General features: G+C 42.1%; 1 protein-coding gene across 1 annotated transcript in view; it reads left to right on the top strand.

Moving 5' to 3' along the window:
* Nucleotides 1–19,261, top strand: part of LOC105668537 (uncharacterized) — a 111,955-nt gene extending 92,694 nt beyond the window's left edge. Inside the window, exons 4-5 of the mRNA XM_012360972.2 lie at nucleotides 17,319–17,434; nucleotides 17,710–19,261. Coding sequence (XP_012216395.1) covers nucleotides 17,319–17,434; nucleotides 17,710–17,767 — 174 coding nt within the window. The 3' untranslated portion in view covers nucleotides 17,768–19,261. The remainder of the gene's footprint in view (nucleotides 1–17,318; nucleotides 17,435–17,709) is intronic.
* Nucleotides 19,262–19,714: the final 453 nt, after the last annotated feature.

Below are 19,714 nucleotides of genomic sequence, written 5' to 3'. Positions count from 1 at the left end.
AATGATATTTCGTCTTTAAAGTTTTCGGCATAAATCGTCATTCGCTCACGACCCGCGGCGCGGGATAACGTGAGGTCACCTCCCCTATTCGTATGTCCGCGACGACATGTAGAGTCGTGAAAGGAGGCTCCTTTTTCTTTCCTCCCCCCTCTGGACCTCTTCCCGACCGGCCCCTTCCAGGGGTTTTCAGCGAGCGGATGTAGCTTTTCGGGGGCGGGAGAGGGGAGACAGCATCTATTTTATAGGACTGAGAAATATCGATGGCATCAATAACGGTTTATCTCGAATACAAATTGTCGCCCTGAGAGGGACACTGCCTTAAGAAAACACTCGTAATCCATAGGAAGTGTAGCAGGGACGTAGTGACAAGTCGACGGCGCTCGTATCTATCGCCTCCGGGTCTCGGTCGACCCTCGCGCTCACACGCGCGTCTCGGCGACGATACTGGAAATTAATCTCGCGGCCCTTCGCATCCCCGAGTTCGAGTTCGGCTTATCACACGGGAGTCACACTTGATCTTGACTCTTAAATATTTTAGCGACTTTCACACGACATTGATGGACATCGCCTGTGTTTCTTTTCACAATAGCTGCTTATATTTTCAGAGGCACAAGTGAAACAACACGCATGCACTCCCAATTGAGCGAGTGTTTTCTTAGGGAGTTACGGTTGTTGACCCGATATAAACTATAAACTGGAGAATGTTAATCCCATGTTGTTATAAGTAAATTGATAGTGTTTTACGTGACCCGCATTTTCCACACGATGATGTCTGCTTTAGTTCCTTCCTTCCGTAAACGAAGTCTTCGCCGTGACGTCGCACATTAACTATGCTGTCTGAAATAAAAAAAAAGCTTTTTAGCGGGGTGAGGTCTTTTCGTTTTTCTTCAACGAAACGTCCCGTGCTTCGTCTATTCATGTTGTCGGACGAGCGGACGATCATGGACGGACATGGCCTAATGGCGGTGCCGTTGACCGCGATGATGAATGACGCGATGGGAGACATTCAACGCGATCCGCCGTTTCAAGAGGTTTTTTGCCACGGAAGCTCGTTACGTTTTGGCACCAGCCTGGACAGCAACTATGTTGCTAGGCGCAAGCTCGATTAATCGCTTTCCAAAACTACGCTCGAAAAAGCATCCCACCGTCATAGCTACGGCCGGTTTTTGGTGCAACCGCGACTGTTGGACGTCGTTAACTTTTTCTCATCTCGATATTCAATGACGAATCACCGTCACGATCAGTGACGATGTCATGCAAATATAATTCTGGCCATTACGGCCCGCAAAACATACTAATCAAAATCATAGTTTCGAAATTCGCGATATCGATAACGCCTCGGCAATGTAGCGCGCGAAATGTTACATTTATGATATTATTTTTTTTACCACACACTTTCAATCATTTGCATCTGTTAAGTTGATTGTGCGAATGTGCGAGAAACACGTATTTTATGGAACGTCGAAGGCGAAATAGTCGGTCGTTTTCGCCGTCGTGGATTTCTTTCAGCAATATATGAGGCCATTCTATCGGCTCACATCGGATGCTTTGCTCGCGTTTACATCAACGTGAATTTCTGTGTACAAAGCCAACGTGAGATAGCCAGGGTGTACCTCTGGCGCTTGTAAACCGAATTACCGGTATTAGTGCTGGCGCACGTTTACAAGCATCTCGCGCTTAGCCGGGGATATTACGGTTGTTCGGAATTACTTGTTTGATTGCCGCGTACGGCGCTGCGTCGTACGGCGCATCGCTGTCGTAGTATGAGCGACAAGATTAACTCGGTTACTCGAAACTACTCTCGTGGTAGACGTTACCGCGACTTTCCTCGGGATATCTTCTAGATCCACCTTCTCTATGTCTTTCTATCGGCACGTTCAGCAACATCCCCGTTAATTTATGTTCACTTTCTGCAGATTTAACTGCACTACTATTCATAATAATCAATCTTGCATTTAATATCATTGCGTTTAAAATATTTAATATCATTCGGAAAAGAATGAGATGTTAAAATATTGTCCGATGAAGATAGATGGTGATTCAGGCTCATGGAAAATTAATTATCTTATTATATGATTTTTTCGTACGCTACTTTTTGCCCGAGAAAAACCGCAAAAGTGGTTGGTATATTATTCTGCAACACGTAAATTAGTTAAATCGAAGCGCTCAATAATTTGAGCGCGCAGCTTTATGGACTCATTTATACCACCGCTTCCGTACGCCACCGCCGAAATATTATTAACACGAGTGCGCAGAGTTTGCGGACTCACCGCGAGAGAATTCAATAATATGGCGAATGTATATGTTTTCGCTCTCACAGGCGCGCGAGCACGCGTATCGGTCGATCTCCCACGGCGCAACATAAACGTGATTGATATATTATTAAGGGCGTCCATTAAAGAAAAGCACCGTGGTTGGATGAAATATGCCGCTTTTCCAGGGGCGAGGGCTTTCCAGCTCGAGCCACCCCCTCCGGAATACGTTCGACGCAATGCGAGGAAAGAGAAGGAGCCGCTCAATGTGGCGGCTCGCCCCGCGGGGCGCCGAGACAGAATAAGATGGAGAAGAGGGAAAATGCGTCCGCGTAAATTTAACGGGGGCTGCGCGGCGTGACGAGGCCGCCACGTGGCGTCAATCCCACGGCTCGGGCTTGCACAAGTGCAGCGCGTCGAGGTCAGAGGGTTAGAGGCCACCTTACCGTCTCCACGGATGAGGACGGTAAGTGTCCTTGGTGCGTCGGAGAACAAAACGAGGAAGCTCGTCTTTCGGCGGAAACACGATCCGCCGACTGTCACTGGAGACGTTTAAATAAACTTAGAGACGACTCTGTTTGATTAGGGAAGCTTCTTCGCGACGAACAACGGGAAGTTTCGGAGCGACATGTGCACGGGGAGTTGCGTATGCGACATAGCTGAAGTTTGCTAAATATAGCAGCGATCCGCAAAACAATGTTTTAAGAAGAAATATAACTCAAGAGGCTGCTGTATGATTTCTTGCTTTTTTTATTACTATAAAATTACAAACATATTTACTTGCTGTATTGCGTTGAGAAGAAAAAAACTAACGATAAATATTGATTTATTTACGTTTGGTGTGTAATAGTAGAAACGCAATGACTCGGTACAACGACTAAACGTCAAATATGAAGGACTCAATGTCAAGGTGAACCCTTTAAAAAAACGGTGTCTAGCCTGCAGACGAGTGTACCCAGCGGTAACATTTCGGAACCGAATTTAATATCTTCGGCAAGTTGGAGGGAAACGCATCGAAACGAACGATTCGGGCCATGTTGAACAGTTTAATATCCAGGGGTCCCACCGGGGGCGATTTCCTTCTCGCAGAGGGTGAAAGTAGTCGGAGGAGTCACTCGCGTCCGTTCGCTCGAAGGAGCTTATACGCTTCCTCCTCTCTGTCTCTCCCGACTCCCTCTAATCTTCATGGTTCTCGTGCAACCTGCGGAAAGTGAATTCGGTAGACAAAATGAACTCTGCAGGGAGTTTGGGTTGCAGTTTACCGGCGCTTGTTTGCCAAAACGAAGAAGAAGCGTTCTCGTATTTCAAATTGCGTCCGCGTCGAAATTATCCATCAATGAGATAACGTCTGTACGGTTGATGCGATGAAATTACTATGAAGAGGCGCGCGCAGGACTTCTTTGCGGATAAATTTAGTTTTCGTTCTTCGATCAAGAAGACATCGTTTTTCACGGGCAGTCTATCTTTCACCGTGATAAATGGCACTCGATATCTCGTTGCAGAGACACAGCGAGGGTACTTGGCTACCAATTTCTACACACACACACACACACACACACACACACACACACACACACATACGATACTCGAAACCTTCTATCGCTTTGCGAGAAACGCACGCCGTGGCCGCTCGCGTCGGGAGTTTAAATATTCTGCGGTGCTCGCCGAAGGGACCGGTTCGAAGAAGGTTCAGTTTCGCGAAGGAGCCCGAGGGCTAGAATAAGGACGAAGCGAAAGGAAGAGAGACGACGACGGAGGACGGGAAGGATCCACGACCCGTGTCGGCTTAATGGAACGGAATTGAAATCATTTGCCTGGTGACAGGCACGGCACGTCGTCGTCGTCGTCGTCGTCGTTGTCGCTTCCTGAGCTTGGCAGTCCACTCGCCGGCGACACGCGTGTCTCTCGTTCCCCGTTCGTCCGTATAATTGAAATTCTCGAAAGAAAAAAGAGGGACACGCAGGGAGGAGCGGGGAGACGATGGCGGGCTAGATGGGAGCGGGAGAAAAAGAGAAGACTCCCGAGACGGATAGCACTACTAATGGAGCTCTGGTTAAGCGTCGGTCCAAGCTACAACGTTCATTACATTTATCTCCCTGGGTCTGTGGTCCTCCCCGAATGCCGGCCGGAGGGTCCTCCCCCAGCAGAACATAAGGCCGTTAAACGATTTAATTCAATTCGCGCGGCCGAGCGCAGAGTAGGGAGCACGGCGGCTTCATCGAATTTAACGCCTCCGCTGGTTCTGCGCTTTGGAAATCGCCGGCGCGGATTACCTTGCCTCAGCGTTTTAACGCACCGCGTGCTATTCGCTTCCGTTCCCCTTCGTTTCCCACCGAATTCCACCGGCTCGCCCTCGATCGCGCTCGATAACGTGAATTCGCGTCGAGGCGTACGTAGCAATTTGCCGTGACAACGTGCGTCTGGTAATTTCGCGTGATCGACGCGAAATAAGCTATTTGAATCTGATAAGCTTTATTCGATTCGAAGCAAAAAGGAAATATTTAAATGTTGAGGAGAAAATAGCCTTCGTAACTCACTGTATATATGTGCATTGCTTACGTTTATGCAATATGTATGCATATATTCAGACACATTACTATGCTAGCAATTATTTTCTTACATGTTTTCTACGTAAATTTATACACATTAATATGTATATAGAGGCAATTATTTTATTAGCGTAATAAGAGCAAGAACAAAACACTTGGTATAAATTGTATTAATTAATTGAAATATTGTTGTAATTATTATTTTCATGTCGTATATCGTGTTATATTCCATGTAATAATTTATACGGTAAATTCTTATTCTTATAAGCTCGCTGTTCAAATAATTCAGTATTTAATAGAATGCGACTGTGTACTGTGCGACTCGCGAACCTGTGGCAGAGTTTAATAGGCGGTTGGAACCATATTCCGAAAGTAGTTGGCAAGTCGCTTTACAATTATTGCATACCCTAATGCCAGCCTTGACGGCCGGATAGGTGGCGGGTTAGGTACGTGGCAATGGGGCGTGTGGCTGGGGGGGAGGGGGGATGGCGAAGTTGCGAGAGGATGGGCGGGGGGAAGCGACGCCTTCGCGGCACTCTCCCAAAGAGTGAAGAACAATGCGAACTTTGGGATAACTTCGAGAAGCGGGAATCAACATGAAAGGGGAAGTTTCCATCTCTAATTGGTATTTAGGAGATCCGAAACAGAGCCAAGTTCGTGTCGACCTCGCAGCGCACCCGCCACGTGTATAGCTCGCGCACACACTTGGCGCGCGGTCGTGTGCGTTCGCAGATTTAAATGCTTTCCTTATTCCCCCCCCCCTCTTCCGCTGAGGGGGTGATCTTCTGACTTGCAGTTAGTCAGCCACTTGATGTTTATCATCTGGTTCGCGGGTCGGCGGAGGATTAAATTATGTACGCGTCGATGTGCCTTAAAAAGGTAATCTGGCCTAACTTTCGCCACGGGAGGGAAGGGTGAGGCAAATAGGCAGATAGCAGTAGAACTCGGCTACGGCTTCCACTTGAGATCCGAGGGGATTTCACCGCGGGAGTTAGCGCGAAAAGTACGGGTAGATTGTGCGAGGAGACGTATATCTCAAAAGAGCCTCTCGCGTCGTCGAGCACTTCACGCGCGAGTCGTCATGGTAGTTAATGCACCTGCACGCTGCGGGTGTGTGCGTGCTGTTGTCGAAAGCAGTATATTTACGGAACGTGTCTGCGAAAGAAGCGATTTTATTATTCACAAAGTCTTCGCGGGAGATCGAGATCTCTTGCATGCTTCAGTGATCCCTTTTTTTTTCACAAAGAAAGAGGGTCGGAGTTATGCAGACACACTATGGTGTATAAATAATATTATTTAGACAGCGAAATCGGAGAGGAATGCTTTTGAACTCGAAACTCGCGAATTTTGTGCAGCATCGCGATATTATCGATTGTCGGATTCTCGCGCAGTTGTCTTTGGCGATATGAGTAATGTAGTATGCATATATTGTATATTATAGTGCGTGTAATATTTTTTTTAGTTAACTTTTAATAATTATTAAACATAAAGACAATCGGAGACTTGTTACGAATGGTTAAATCAATCTCGTAGGTAACAAGAAACGATGAGCTCGTTAGATAACAGCAGATGCTAAGGAAACCGCAGCCAGTTTTACGTTAATTATCCATTTTAAACAACCCGCTTTTCAGTTTGCAAGGGTTGGTATTTAAGGGTGAGTAGTTTGCGACTTCTCCGCAGAGATGGCGCCAGACTGCGTTTACCCTTTACGCGAGAAACTACCCCCGAAAGGCAACACACGCAAGTTTGCATGCGTTCAAACAACTGTTGTAAAAATAATTACTTTCTGGAATAATTAGAAAATTCTTTTCAGTGACAATCTATTTATGTGAGAGTGCGAAATTTTAAATACTTAATTTTGCACGTTTTGTATTGTTTGCAACGTGATTAAAGATTTGTTAAAATCTATAATCGATATTAATAATCTTCTGTTATGCGTTAGAAAAATAATTGTTGAAATATATTTTTGTTATCGATATTTGTACTCGATGTATGATTAGATTATTTCGGTATATGTTAGGACAACTCGTGGGATAATATTGATGTAAGCCATAACTTAAGAAAAAAATTCAAGAGAGGGAAGTAGTCGACCACATTCGTGGGTGGTCAATGAATGAGGACCACTTTCTTTCGGCACGTGCTACCACCCTCGAAATGAGCCTCGGCCTCTTACGTGTGTTGTTCACAGTGAAAAGAAATAAAGCAGCGAGGCGGTCGTCGGCGTACGCCGGAGGGGTCGATCGGCTACCATTAATGGACGAACGATGAAAGGACGCGGACGAGAGGACTTCAGCGGTAAACGTGTAATGCGGTCTTTTGTGAGAGTACGACGAGGACGGAAGTGCGGAAAAGAAACGAGTTCTTACGATCGACTTAAGGATTGGGCGCAAAACTGCTTGACCGATTCTTTTCCTTTCCTTGCGATTCTTTTTCCTCCGATTTTGTTTTTTATTCTAGAACACACGCATTCTTTCAATTAAATCGAATAAATCTTGCTGTTAATAAATATTTATAAATTCTGATCACAAGCGGGTTTTCTGATAAATGATTTATCAAGTGCCTGCAATGTTTGTCCTTTTTTCTCAAATAATATTAACATTTTTGATTTTAAAAGTATTTTTTAAATATTTGTTTAAGTATATAAAATAATAGTTGTTTCCACAAATGTTATAAAATAATTATCTATGAAAAAAATTTTGAAACAAAATAAGAAAAAAGTGATGTCAAAATTCTGATGAGTGTATCTAAAAAGAAATAGTCTATCGTTAGATTAGGGCCGATACCCTCTCAAGTACAAAGAAAAGGCCTAAAGCGTAAGTGATGAAGTGGAAATCGATTGAATAACTGCCTCGCATCGTAACGGTCTAAATTTGTCCCAGCCAAAGATAAGATTTGGGATTCGGTCTATTCGTCACCGGTGTCTTCGACCGGCGCTTTCCCGTTCATTTTTCCTTCCGTCCCCTTTTCTCTGTCCTTCGCCTCCTTATTCCGAGACTTCGAGGCTCTATTAGCAGTTTCTTAGAGCGGTCCCAAATGGCATTCCTATTGATGCTTGCTATAGAGTGTACCTTAACGCTTGGGGAAGAAAAGAGCGCCATTCCAAGGCAAGAGAGGAGTTTATGGACTGCGCAATGGCTACTACATTTTCTGTCCGAGGCGGACACTAGAGCTCCGAGACTCCTCTTTTATATACTTTCCATCTCTCACCTCCCTTTCGGCTTCTATTTCCCTCGTCGCAATTCCCGGCGATTCTTGTATTGCGACTTCGACACGCGGCTTCGTGTCTTACGACGATTATCGCTAAGCCGATGAATTCCGATCTAAGTGGATAGATCGAGGATTTTCTCATCCGTACGGGAGCTCTTCTTACTATTATATTTTATAGGACTTTCGAAATATGTGCCGTGTTTTATCTTCCTGCAACACTCGGACGCCTTAATAACAAATGGATGACACGATTTCACTCATTTGTGACACAAAATTATCTTGTTTATGAAAGGGAAAACTTTTATTATAACTTTCTTGAAATGAGAATTCCAAAGTTTGTAATATGCTCGAGAACAAAACTGGACGTAAACTTATGAAAGCAGTTTCAATTTCTCTGCAGAAAGTTAATGGAGGATAGCGGACATTTCGAACGGTGTCCGTACGGAAAAGCAGGAAAAAGTAATGTTAACGTAAATGTCTGATAATGCGTTTACTCTCGAACTTTCACTGATTGAAATTTTTCTCGGCGCAAACTCGCGCAGCATGAAAACATTGATACACTCCGTGCGCTCCGGTCTTTCGTAAGAACTCGTTTCAGGAAGAGAACTCCGCAACTCGACCGGAAGGATCGGACGATTTTCCTTCCATTCGATGAGCGCTCCGTTCGCTTTCATCGACCACTCTTGCGCGTAACTTTCTCGCATCTCCCCGGCGTATCCTCTGTTTGCCGCTGTCATTCGATTAGTTGCAATCGAGACGGACGCTCGGGAGTTTCGGGCATATCGATGTCTCATTCAGCGCGGGTGCCAAGGAGAAAAAAACAATATTGTCGTTTCATCCGCCAGTCGACTCACGTCGGCTGTTAGCGACGAGCGCAGCTCCTCGCTCGGAAGGAAGAGCGGCAAATTGGATTATCCTCAGGCGAAGTTGCCTCGGGAAAAAGTCAGAAATTGAGGGTGGCCTCCGATATGCTTCCGGGAGGTGGCAGCGGCAGCGGCTTAGCCGGAGCCATCCTCTCTTCCTTTCGCGACGTAACCGGGTGCCATCTCTCTCGCTTCAGACGGCGGTTTCTCGCGTTTTGTCGCGAAAGAACGCTTGATGGATTGATATTTTTAATGCGGGAGACAGCCGATACGGCTCATGCTGGCGGAGCGACTCAGCCCCCCGAAATAAGACGTTCCCTCAGGCGATATTGCTCCTTCGGGAAAGGGCCAACCGCCGTGTCTCGGGAATCGTCGGCATTATTGCCTAAGATAATGAGTTTTCTTCCGGGAGAGGGCAGCGGGCGGAAGACCGATCGCCTCTTCAAATATTGTGAACGGCGCAATAACCAAAGTGCTTCCAGTGGCATCCGAGAGTAATAGAAACACCGCCGTGTTAAACGACTCGGGTTTGAACTCGGATAAAAATAAATGGGGAATTCAATTCCGCTATATCACCGATACCTTTTAATTAGCGCGCACAACCGACCGGATTTGTGCAAGCGCGATAATTCGCGCTGCCCGGCGCTTCCGCGAATAACATAATGCACGAGAAGTAGCAAAAGTTCAGAACAATAAGCGCATTATTCGCGTCCTCCGAGTAATCCCCCGCATTCTTGCGCCTTGGCATTCGCCGCTTGCTATTGCTACGTAGTCGCAACGAACGAATTAATAGCATCTCGCGCCACGGCGAATCGATATTCGGCGTGGTGGACTCGCAAGAATGTCGTGAACCGCGGCCTATCGTTAACTCTCCCGAGAAAGCAATTCCACCGACGACCACGACGACAACGACGACGAGGACGACGATGCTCGATACCATTATTTCCTGAATTTCCAGAGATCCCGCCGACCTTATCTCTCCGCTGTAACCCGTTAGACTGGACAATGGTCACCGAACTCCGACGCGCGACGCGACGCATTCGAAAATATCGGCGCTGGCTCAACGCCAAAACGCTTCGAAATCACATAACAGGTACATTGACGAAACTGTAAGATAGTTTCGGTCCTTGTGACCCGTAATTGGAGCGTTTATCGGCATTGTTTCGCGCCGAAGCTGATTCGTGACCGCGTAATTCCTAAAATTAATTTACAATGGACTTAGTCTCTTCCTGGCGTCTCAATGGCTATAATTTAGTGCGGTTTCGCGAGAAACATTAATTTCGAGCCAATATTGCATCCGTTATGCATGCTAACTGGCAAATATTTCTGCGCTACAAATCACATAGTATTATGTGTATTTCGATGATGTATCGAGAACTATTACAAACATCTAATTTAGATGGTTTTTTTCGATTAAAAGAAATATTAGGTAAGGATTTGTGATCTTTAAATTTTAATTATTTATTTATTCGAATATATATTGTACAATAGATTTAAAAAAACCTAACTTATTAATAAATAGAGAAAGGTCGTCCGATTTCAAAATCAAATATTAAAGAACTCTGAGCGTAGTTAGATTTTAGTGCCATGAAACTCATTTCTAATAAATTAGTTCGAATTTTTATATCATTAAACTATCCTTAACGATATATATATATATATATATATATATATTTTTCTCTATTTATTAATAAGTTAGGTTTTTTTAAATCTATTGTACAATATATATTCGAATAAATAAATAATTAAAATTTAAAGATATATATATATATATATATATATATATATATATATATGTTACATAGTTACACGTCCTTTTGAATTAGGCGCGTAAGCATGATAGCGCGATTAGGACAGGAGAGCAGGTAGGATGGCGCTGGGGTGATAACGTGCGAGATATACACGCGTATCGGCAGATCCGGGCTCTCTTCCTCTCCGGACAGCGTAAGGAACACATGTATACGAAGGGTAGTGAATAAAACGATTGCGAAGACTTAGTCAGTGCGTGGCAGATAAATTACTCATCGAACCTTTTTCCTCTGCGGGGATACGACAGTTTGGCGACGAGGATGGGATACCGCACAAAAGTTTAAGAGAAAAGTACAAATTTTTGCAAAGAAGAACTCCGGATTCTGCCATGGCTGAGGCAATCGTACATGGAAGTTTCGCAATAGAAGCTTTCGATCCTGCCGTTACAAATTGGAAGCGTTGGCTAAAACGTTTCGAGGGTGCCGTTACAGTGTTCAAAATTCCTGAACCGCAGAAAGTGGCGTACCTACTACATTTCATCGGAAGTAAATCTTTTGATATACTGTGCGACAAGTTAGCACCTCTCGACCCGTACACGCAGACGTACAATACAGTTGCATTACATTTGGAGGATTTCTACGCCCCTGCACCGCTTGAAATAGCGGAAAATTATCGTTTCCACCAGAGGAAGCAGTCCGACGGGGAGAGCATACACCAGTACGTGGCGGCTTTACATAAGATGAGCATAAACTGTAATTTTGGAAACTATTTAAAAACGGCGCTACGGAATCAATTCGTTTTCGGGCTTACAAGCCGACGTACCCAAGCGAGGCTATTGGAAACAAAGGATTTGACCTTCGATAAGGCGGTCGAAATTGCTCTTTCAATGGAATTGACAGAGAAAGACGTAAACCAAATTCAGGCAGCGGGGGTATCATCCGTGGACTACGTGGGCCAGAAAGAAGCGGCAAGAGGGAAGAAGGACAAACGGTCACAGCATAAGAAGCCGGCAGTAAATAGACCAGCGGCATACCAGAAAACAAAGCGTGCCATACAGGACGTTCCAAACCATAACAATACAGACGGTACAAATAACGTTACATGTTATAGATGCGGAGGTAAGCATTTAGCTTCAAAATGTACATTGAATAGAGAAATCGTATGTTCAAACTGCGGCATTAAAGGTCATTTAGCAAAGGTATGCATGAGAAGGAATAAAGCAACGGCGCATCAGTTAAGCGACATTTTATGGATGAATACGGAACATATCAAGCATAGAGATAGGTATTTTGTTTCCGTCGAGATTAACGGGAAAGATGTGCGTTTCGAAATAGACAGCGGAGCGGCTGTTACAATTGTTAGTAAATATTTTCTTAAGCGTTGGTTTCCAGATGCACAAATAGAGAATACAGATTTAAAATTATTTACATTTTGCAAAACAACAATTACGGTTATCGGTTACGTAAAAGTACAAGTACGTTACAAAGGGATTACTAAGTCATTAAATATGTACATTACAGTCATGGATAGAGAACCACTCATGGGGCGGGAGTGGATTCGTCAGTTAGGCGTACAATTGACCAGTACAGTTTTTACGTTAAACTCAAATACAGAAATTGAATTACATAAAATTTTACGCGATTACGAAAATGATTTGGATCCTTCAAGTACAAAAATCAAGCAAATACAAGCGCGGCTTATTCTAAAAGAGAACGCGAAACCAGTTTTTCTAAAAGCAAGGAAAGTACCATTCAAAATAATACCGTTAGTAGATCGGGAGATAGACAGACTCGTAAAAGAAGGAATCTTACAAGAAACGAGCGCGGCAGAATGGGCGACGCCGGTCGTGCCCGTTTTAAAGAAAGATAATTCGGTAAGGCTCTGCGGAGATTTTAGCGTAACAGTAAACAAACAATTACTAGTAGACGAATATCCATTACCTACAGTGGACGAACTTTTTAGTACCTTATCAGGAGGTCAAAAGTTTTCAAAGATAGATCTTAAGCAGGCCTATTTACAAATGGAAATTCATCCCGCGGATAGAGAGTTATTAACCCTCAATACACACCGGGGATTATACAAATGTACACGTCTATTATACGGGATCGCGTCGGCGCCAGCAATCTGGCAGAGAGAAATAGAAACTGTACTGAAAGGTATCCCAGGCGTTTCTGTTTTCTTAGACGATATCAAAATTACAGGTCCGAACGACCAAGTGCATCTGGAACGACTTAGGGAAGTACTAACACGTTTAGCGAAATCTAATATACAAATTAATAAGGAGAAAAGCGAATTTTTGAAAGAAGGTATACATTATTGCGGCTATTACATTGATAAAAACGGTATTCATAAAGAGAAAAGAAAAATGGAGGCCATTGAAAAAATGCCACGCCCGAAAAACATTTCTGAATTACGTGCGTTTTTAGGATTAATTTAATTATTACGGACGGTTCATTCAAAATTTAAGTAAAATACTTACGCCATTACATACGTTGTTACAAAAAGAAAGCGGAAAAGCTGTGATTTTCAAATGGACACGGGAGTGCGAAGCGGCTTTCTTAGCGGCGAAAAGAGAGTTTACGAGTAATAAAGTTTTGGCTCATTACAATCCAAAACATCCAACGATCGTGGCTTGTGATGCAAGCATGTACGGCGTAGGAGCGGTCCTTTCGCAAAAGTATCCAGATGGATCAGAGCGAGTAATCCAGTATGCTTCGCAATCCTTGTCCCGAACACAGCAGAAGTATGCACAGATTGATAAGGAGGCGTATGCGATTATTTTTGCGATAAAAAAGTTTTATCAGTTTCTATACGGAAATCGTTTTACACTCTATACAGACCACCGTCCACTTACACAAATATTAGCAGCAAACAAGACGTTGCCGGTACATAGCGCGATGCGCATGCAACATTACAAAATTTTCTTACAAGCTTTCAATTACGATATCAAGTATAAAAATACGAAATTACATAGTAATGCAGATGGATTGTCGCGATTACCAATTCAGTCAGAGGACGATTTCGAATACGATGTAGTAGATGAATACGAAATTAAATTAATAGAATCCCTTCCAGTCACATTTACAGAGTTAGCCGCGGAAACCGAAAAAGATACAGAATTACAAAATTTAGCGCGTGCGTTACAATCAGGCAAAGAGATAAAGCCGAGGGAAAGATTCAATGTTCCGTTTGCTGAATTTAGTTGTCAACGTGGCGCGATTTTACGGGACGGTAGAGTCCTAGTGCCGCGGAAATTACGAAAGAAAGTTTTGCAAGAGTTGCATGAGGAGCATTTCGGCATTATTAAAATGAAGGAAATGGCTAGGAGATATTGTTGGTGGCCGGGTATCGACAACGATTTAGAAAATTTAGCTAGGAACTGCGAAAATTGTAATTTAATTCGAAACAATCCGCCAAAAACACAAACACTTACGTGGAAGCCAGCAGACAGAGCGTTCCAAAGAGTACATATTGATTACGCAGGCCCCTTTATGGGACATTACTTTTTTGTGTTGGTGGACGCTTTTTCAAAGTGGCCAGAGGTACTCATTACGAAGAATATTACAAGTAGTACAACGATTAAATGCTGTAGACAAATTTTTTCAACGTTTGGCATACCTGAGGTGGTAGTGTCAGACAACGGTCGACATTTTGTATCGAGTGAATTCAAAAACTTTCTCAAATGTAATGGTGTGATACATAAAACTACGGCGCCATTTCACCCAGCGACAAATGGGCAAGCGGAGAGATTTGTCCAAACCTTCAAACAGATGTTAAGAAAAAAAATTCAATAGTTTTTTAGTAAGTACGGAAGATTTACAGATAGCTTTGTACCAAATTCTATTACATTACAGAAATCTGCCTCATGTGTCGTTGGGTGAATCACCAGCAGAGAAAATGTTAAAGCGTAAATTGCGTACACGATTAGATTTATTGTTGCCAACGCAAATTGATATAAGCAAGGATAGCGAGACTAAGCCGTACGATAAGATTCGCGAAGTGCATATCGGCGAACGAGTAGAATGTCGGAATTATTACGGGAAACAAAAATGGGTTTTTGGTTGTGTACAACGAAGACTTGGTCATGTACATTATATTATTCGCTTAGATAATGGTAAATGTTGGAAGAGACACATTGATCAAATCCAAAGAATAGGCGAGTGCCCAATTAGAGACACGTATAACGCGAACGATGAGATGTTTGACTACGAACCCCCAAATGTAAGTCAAACACCTGGTATCATTTCGAGGAATGTAAATGTAGACAAGAATGCGAGAATTGTAAAAGAAACCCCAGTGAAAACAAAGGTGGATAATACACCACGGAGATCAGTGCGAGAAAAGAAAGTTCCAACACGTTATGGGGAACCGATTTCATTTGAAAAACAGAGTCATTAATACACATATATATATAGATTTTTTTTTCTCTCAAGAGAGGGAAGAGTGTTACATAGTTACACGTCCTTTTGAATTAGGCGCGTAAGCATGATAGCGCGATTAGGACAGGAGAGCAGGTAGGATGGCGCTGGGGTGATAACGTGCGAGATATACACGCGTATCGGCAGATCCGGGCTCTCTTCCTCTCCGGACAGCGTAAGGAACACATGTATACGAAGGGTAGTGAATAAAACGATTGCGAAGACTTAGTCAGTGCGTGGCAGATAAATTACTCATCGAACCTTTTTCCTCTGCGGGGATACGACAATATATATATAGAATAGTAAATAGTTAAATAGAATAGTAAATTAAATGTTACATTTATACACATTTAGCACTTTATACATATTTAAGGCTGTTATCTCTCTTTCCAAAATTTTTCCGATTTAACAATACGAGAAGTGACAGCCTTAAATAACCGAAATGTTTAAACTAATTTATTATTAATAATTGTTTTTTGGTACTAAGATCTTAGTGTTTTGATTGCCATTTCGAATGAATAAATCTCGTAAAATATAGCTATTATCTCGATACGTTTATAGATATACCTGGAAGTTGATGTGGACGATGGTTTTGTCAGACCAAAACGTTCGAACTAATTTATCATAAATAATTGTTTTTTGATACTAACTAGATCTATTCTAAATCCATTATAGATCTATTATAAATAATTGTTTTTTGATAACTAATTAGGTACTAATAAGATCTGGATATAGCTCTTTAATGAGACCTCTTTAATATTTCCTTTGATTTCTAATTTATTGAATTTATTATTTTACGCTTGTTTAGCAAAAGTTTGAACACCATTTTTATCACATTTTTTACATGAAATATTTTTGCAACTAGGATTAGAATCTTGTTAACGTATCTGAAAAGCAACATAGAGAGTCGGTGCAACGTGCGTGAAAACCAGTCCAATTTTGTAGATATAATTATAGTCGGTTTTGAGATAAATCGATACCAGACTATTAGTCATATGACCGTGCATATATACTCATATAAAGTATAGAACGACGAGTGGGTAGACAGAACCGAAGAAGAGGGTGGCAATTCGGGGGGGGGGAGGGGGGGGGAGGGCGAACCAGGCAAGCTGCATCTGCGCGTGACGGCCGGATGACAGGTCGAACCACCAAGCCAAAACGGAATCATTAGCGTGGCCCGTTAAGGGGGTTACGAATTAACGGGCTTTTATCCGGCGGAACGACGAAATTCGACAATATGCCGGACTAGAGTATTCCATTAGCGATTTCGTGATGCGTCGTCGCACTGGCGACGCCTGGACCAGCATCGCCGACGTAATTTAATATGTCGATATATGTGGACGTGCAGTCCGTATTAAGCAAGGAAATGCTAAATGCGATTATTCTCCGTAGTTAAGAATTATCAGTCCGCGCGCAGGATATCTCGCGATATTTAATAATATCTTGATCGCGATATTTAATAATATTTCGATCGATTTTACAGTGAAATGTAGTGTCGTTTGATTTCGAATCACGTTTCTCTTAAGTGACACGAAGAGAAATCAAGCAGTCTGATTTTGGAGCGAAATGCATAATAAAAATACGCCGAAAGAGATTTATTTATTATTATCTCGATCGATATATCGTTTCCACGAGATATCCTGCGTGTGGCAATATTTTCAATACTATTTATTCTAGGAATAATGACGACAAGCGCAATGTATGTACTTACATAATGAGCGTTCTTCGGACCTTGTCATCCTTCGTACTACGTCAATCAAGCAGACAAGCGGCGAACGGTCGCTTCGTGTTGTTGCGTTATCGCATCCAAATTGCGATCGTGACAAGTATTAAAAGATTATTCTCTAAATAACTATTAATTAGCATATTTATATTAATATCCAAATTAATTTATGCAACTAATCAGCTTCCACATGTATTCATAAGCGTATCGGAGCAATAGCCATTTTCCAATGGAAATATTTCGCGAGATTTATTCATTTGAAATGGCAATCAAAACAATAAGAGATGAGAATAATATTATTTTTTATTCTTTGTAGCGGCAACAAATCGATAAGTCTGCGGTATTTTTTTGCGCGTTACTGCGAGTTGTATACGCTAAGTAACTTTGCTGGCATTCGTCCATTATTTTTCCTTTACAATTGTCGCGTAATTATTGTAATTTTTCGCCATAATATTTGCATTGGAAATGTCGTTTAAAATGTCACGCGATCGTCGTGATATCATAATAAACTTGTGTCGGGAATGTCGTTCAAAAAATTGCGTATATTTTTGTGTTAGGCGAATGAAGAAGAAATCAACAATGGAGAACTGAGAGGAAGAGGAGGTTTGGGAGACATTGGGTATCAGCGGGGCAACTTTAAGATGAGCGATGTGTTATTCATTTGTTATATAAGGTCAGTGATGCATTAAATATTTATCATTTGCGATTATATATATATTAAGTGCTTAGTGACGCAAATATTTTTTAAACATTTTTAACATTTAATGCATATTTATCTGTATATAACAGTCTCGAATATTTGTGTAAGAATTAGATTTTTTTGTAATTATGTAATTAAATTATTTATTTAAAGAATAAATAAAAATTTCAATACGTGCGCAACAGTTTAAAATATAATAATATGATTTTAAGCGCTACTATAATTTAGAATGTATTTGTCTGTTACAGCACGTGTCACAGACACGTCAACACGTGTACATACTACAACTCCGCTGCTGCGCATTAGCGTCGCGCATGAGTACAAAAATATTCTATTTATTTTTATTTATCGTTTTGATTGCCCGAGTGAACCCTTTGCGATCGCTGAAATCCAGGATGATTTTTGAGGTTCGCGTCTTTTTCAGCTTTTCCCGAGATATTTTGCCAATCGGCTGGGCAAACTGAATTTTTTTGCTCGTTAAGGCGCAGAGATGACATGTATAATTTATAAGGTTCCTCGAACAAGGACTGCGAGTACTTCTTGTGTCCTTCGAGAGTGTATGAATGTTGGAGAGTATATGGTTCATGAATTTGCATCGATTTCGCGGGGTAATGATTCTCAAATGTTCGGCTAGTTCTCGCCGACGTGACTGTAAGCAAAAACAGATAGCGGCAGGAGATCTCTAACTGTTCGTCTGTTCTAATAGTTCGTAAGCGGCTTACGAATAGTTAAGCACTCTGTTATGTATTCGCGAATCGGAATTAAATATATTATGACGGCGGAAATCTGCTATATAAAACAGTACGAGCAACATCAATGAAAAAATAATCGCGATGATGGGAAACACCGATATTTCCGGTGAATAGGACGATTCATTTGGCGAAATAATTAATATGCGCTTATACACGTGAAATTGCATGAGATTATTGATCGCGCGCGACGGAAAAACAATGCGGCGGTGGTAACACAATATTACATGATCGTATTTTTAAATCGGAAACGCGAATACGCATCGTGTTTGCCTCGAATATGAGAATATTCAACGAGCGCTTAAAAATTGCTTTTCAAGCCACATTATTTATCATATTGTTAAGGAATAATTTCCGCTTCATTGGAATTATAAATGAAGATATTTAATCCTATTCGAGCTAAAATTTAACAAAAATAAAATCGGTTGGAATTGTTAAATACAATAATTATGGTCTTGATAATCTTTAAATTCGATCATACTAATAAATCCAATTTCTATTTGTGAGTAACGCAAAATAATTTGCTAAACGAAAAATAAATAAATATATCCTCGTAAAATATGCGAAACATGCATTAATTGAAAGAGCTATGTGCGCGAAAATGTGAAACGTACATAAAACATGCTTGTCAGTGCGCGTCGCGAATTTTCCAGATACGTATTTTCCGCTATTTCGACTATTTCTCATTTTGTCATTGTCGAGTTTTAATTTTTTACGTGTTTTCCACGCCTTTAAACGATCGCGTTAATGCGGGTACCGAGACAATATTTTCCAAATGTCTGTCAAACAAAAATTTTCATTATTGTATACATATTAGTTACGAAAGTATCTATGATATGAAAATTGTCGTACAAAAAAAATCGATTTCTGTATGATATGGCGATATCAAAAAATCGAAGACCATTTTTACAATTTCTCACTATAAGAAATATATAGTAACATACATATATATTCCATTAAATATATATATACATATATATATACTCCATTAAATTGCAAAGCAAATGGTATCCACAATCGCACAATCAACATAATTTGTTGTAAACCATCGTGAATACCGCGACTCGTCCATCTTCTGCTTTTCGCTCGAGCGACTTCTCTTTTTCGTCGTAATCTGCAAGAGCTACAGGCGGGCGGAATTGTCGTAGCGGGAACGACATGCCGCGCGGCCGCCCCCGCAAGTGCGGTTTTGACGTAAGCGAACAAACCTCAGTTTAATAGCATTTCCATTTGCCTAATGATCACAGCGACCGTACCCGCGTATCGTGGCCCTATCCACGCTCTTATCGCATTTCCTCTTCGGTACACACGAGAGAAGCGCCGCCGCCTCTCGTGTGCTGTTGTTAGGTCGTTGTCGGTTGTTGTTGCCGGGTATCGCTCCTGGGTATCCGCAGTCTCCGTTGATTCCGCAGATTCCGGCTCCACGGTGCAGACGCGCGGCCATTGTGTGGAAGCTATTCGGCAAATAAGATTATTACCGCGTATATAAGTCGCCTGCGTCACG

Source organism: Linepithema humile, chromosome 1 (genome assembly GCF_040581485.1).
Source record: "Linepithema humile isolate Giens D197 chromosome 1, Lhum_UNIL_v1.0, whole genome shotgun sequence".
Lineage (NCBI taxonomy): Eukaryota > Metazoa > Arthropoda > Insecta > Hymenoptera > Formicidae > Linepithema > Linepithema humile.
This window is presented reverse-complemented; position numbering and strand designations above follow the sequence as displayed.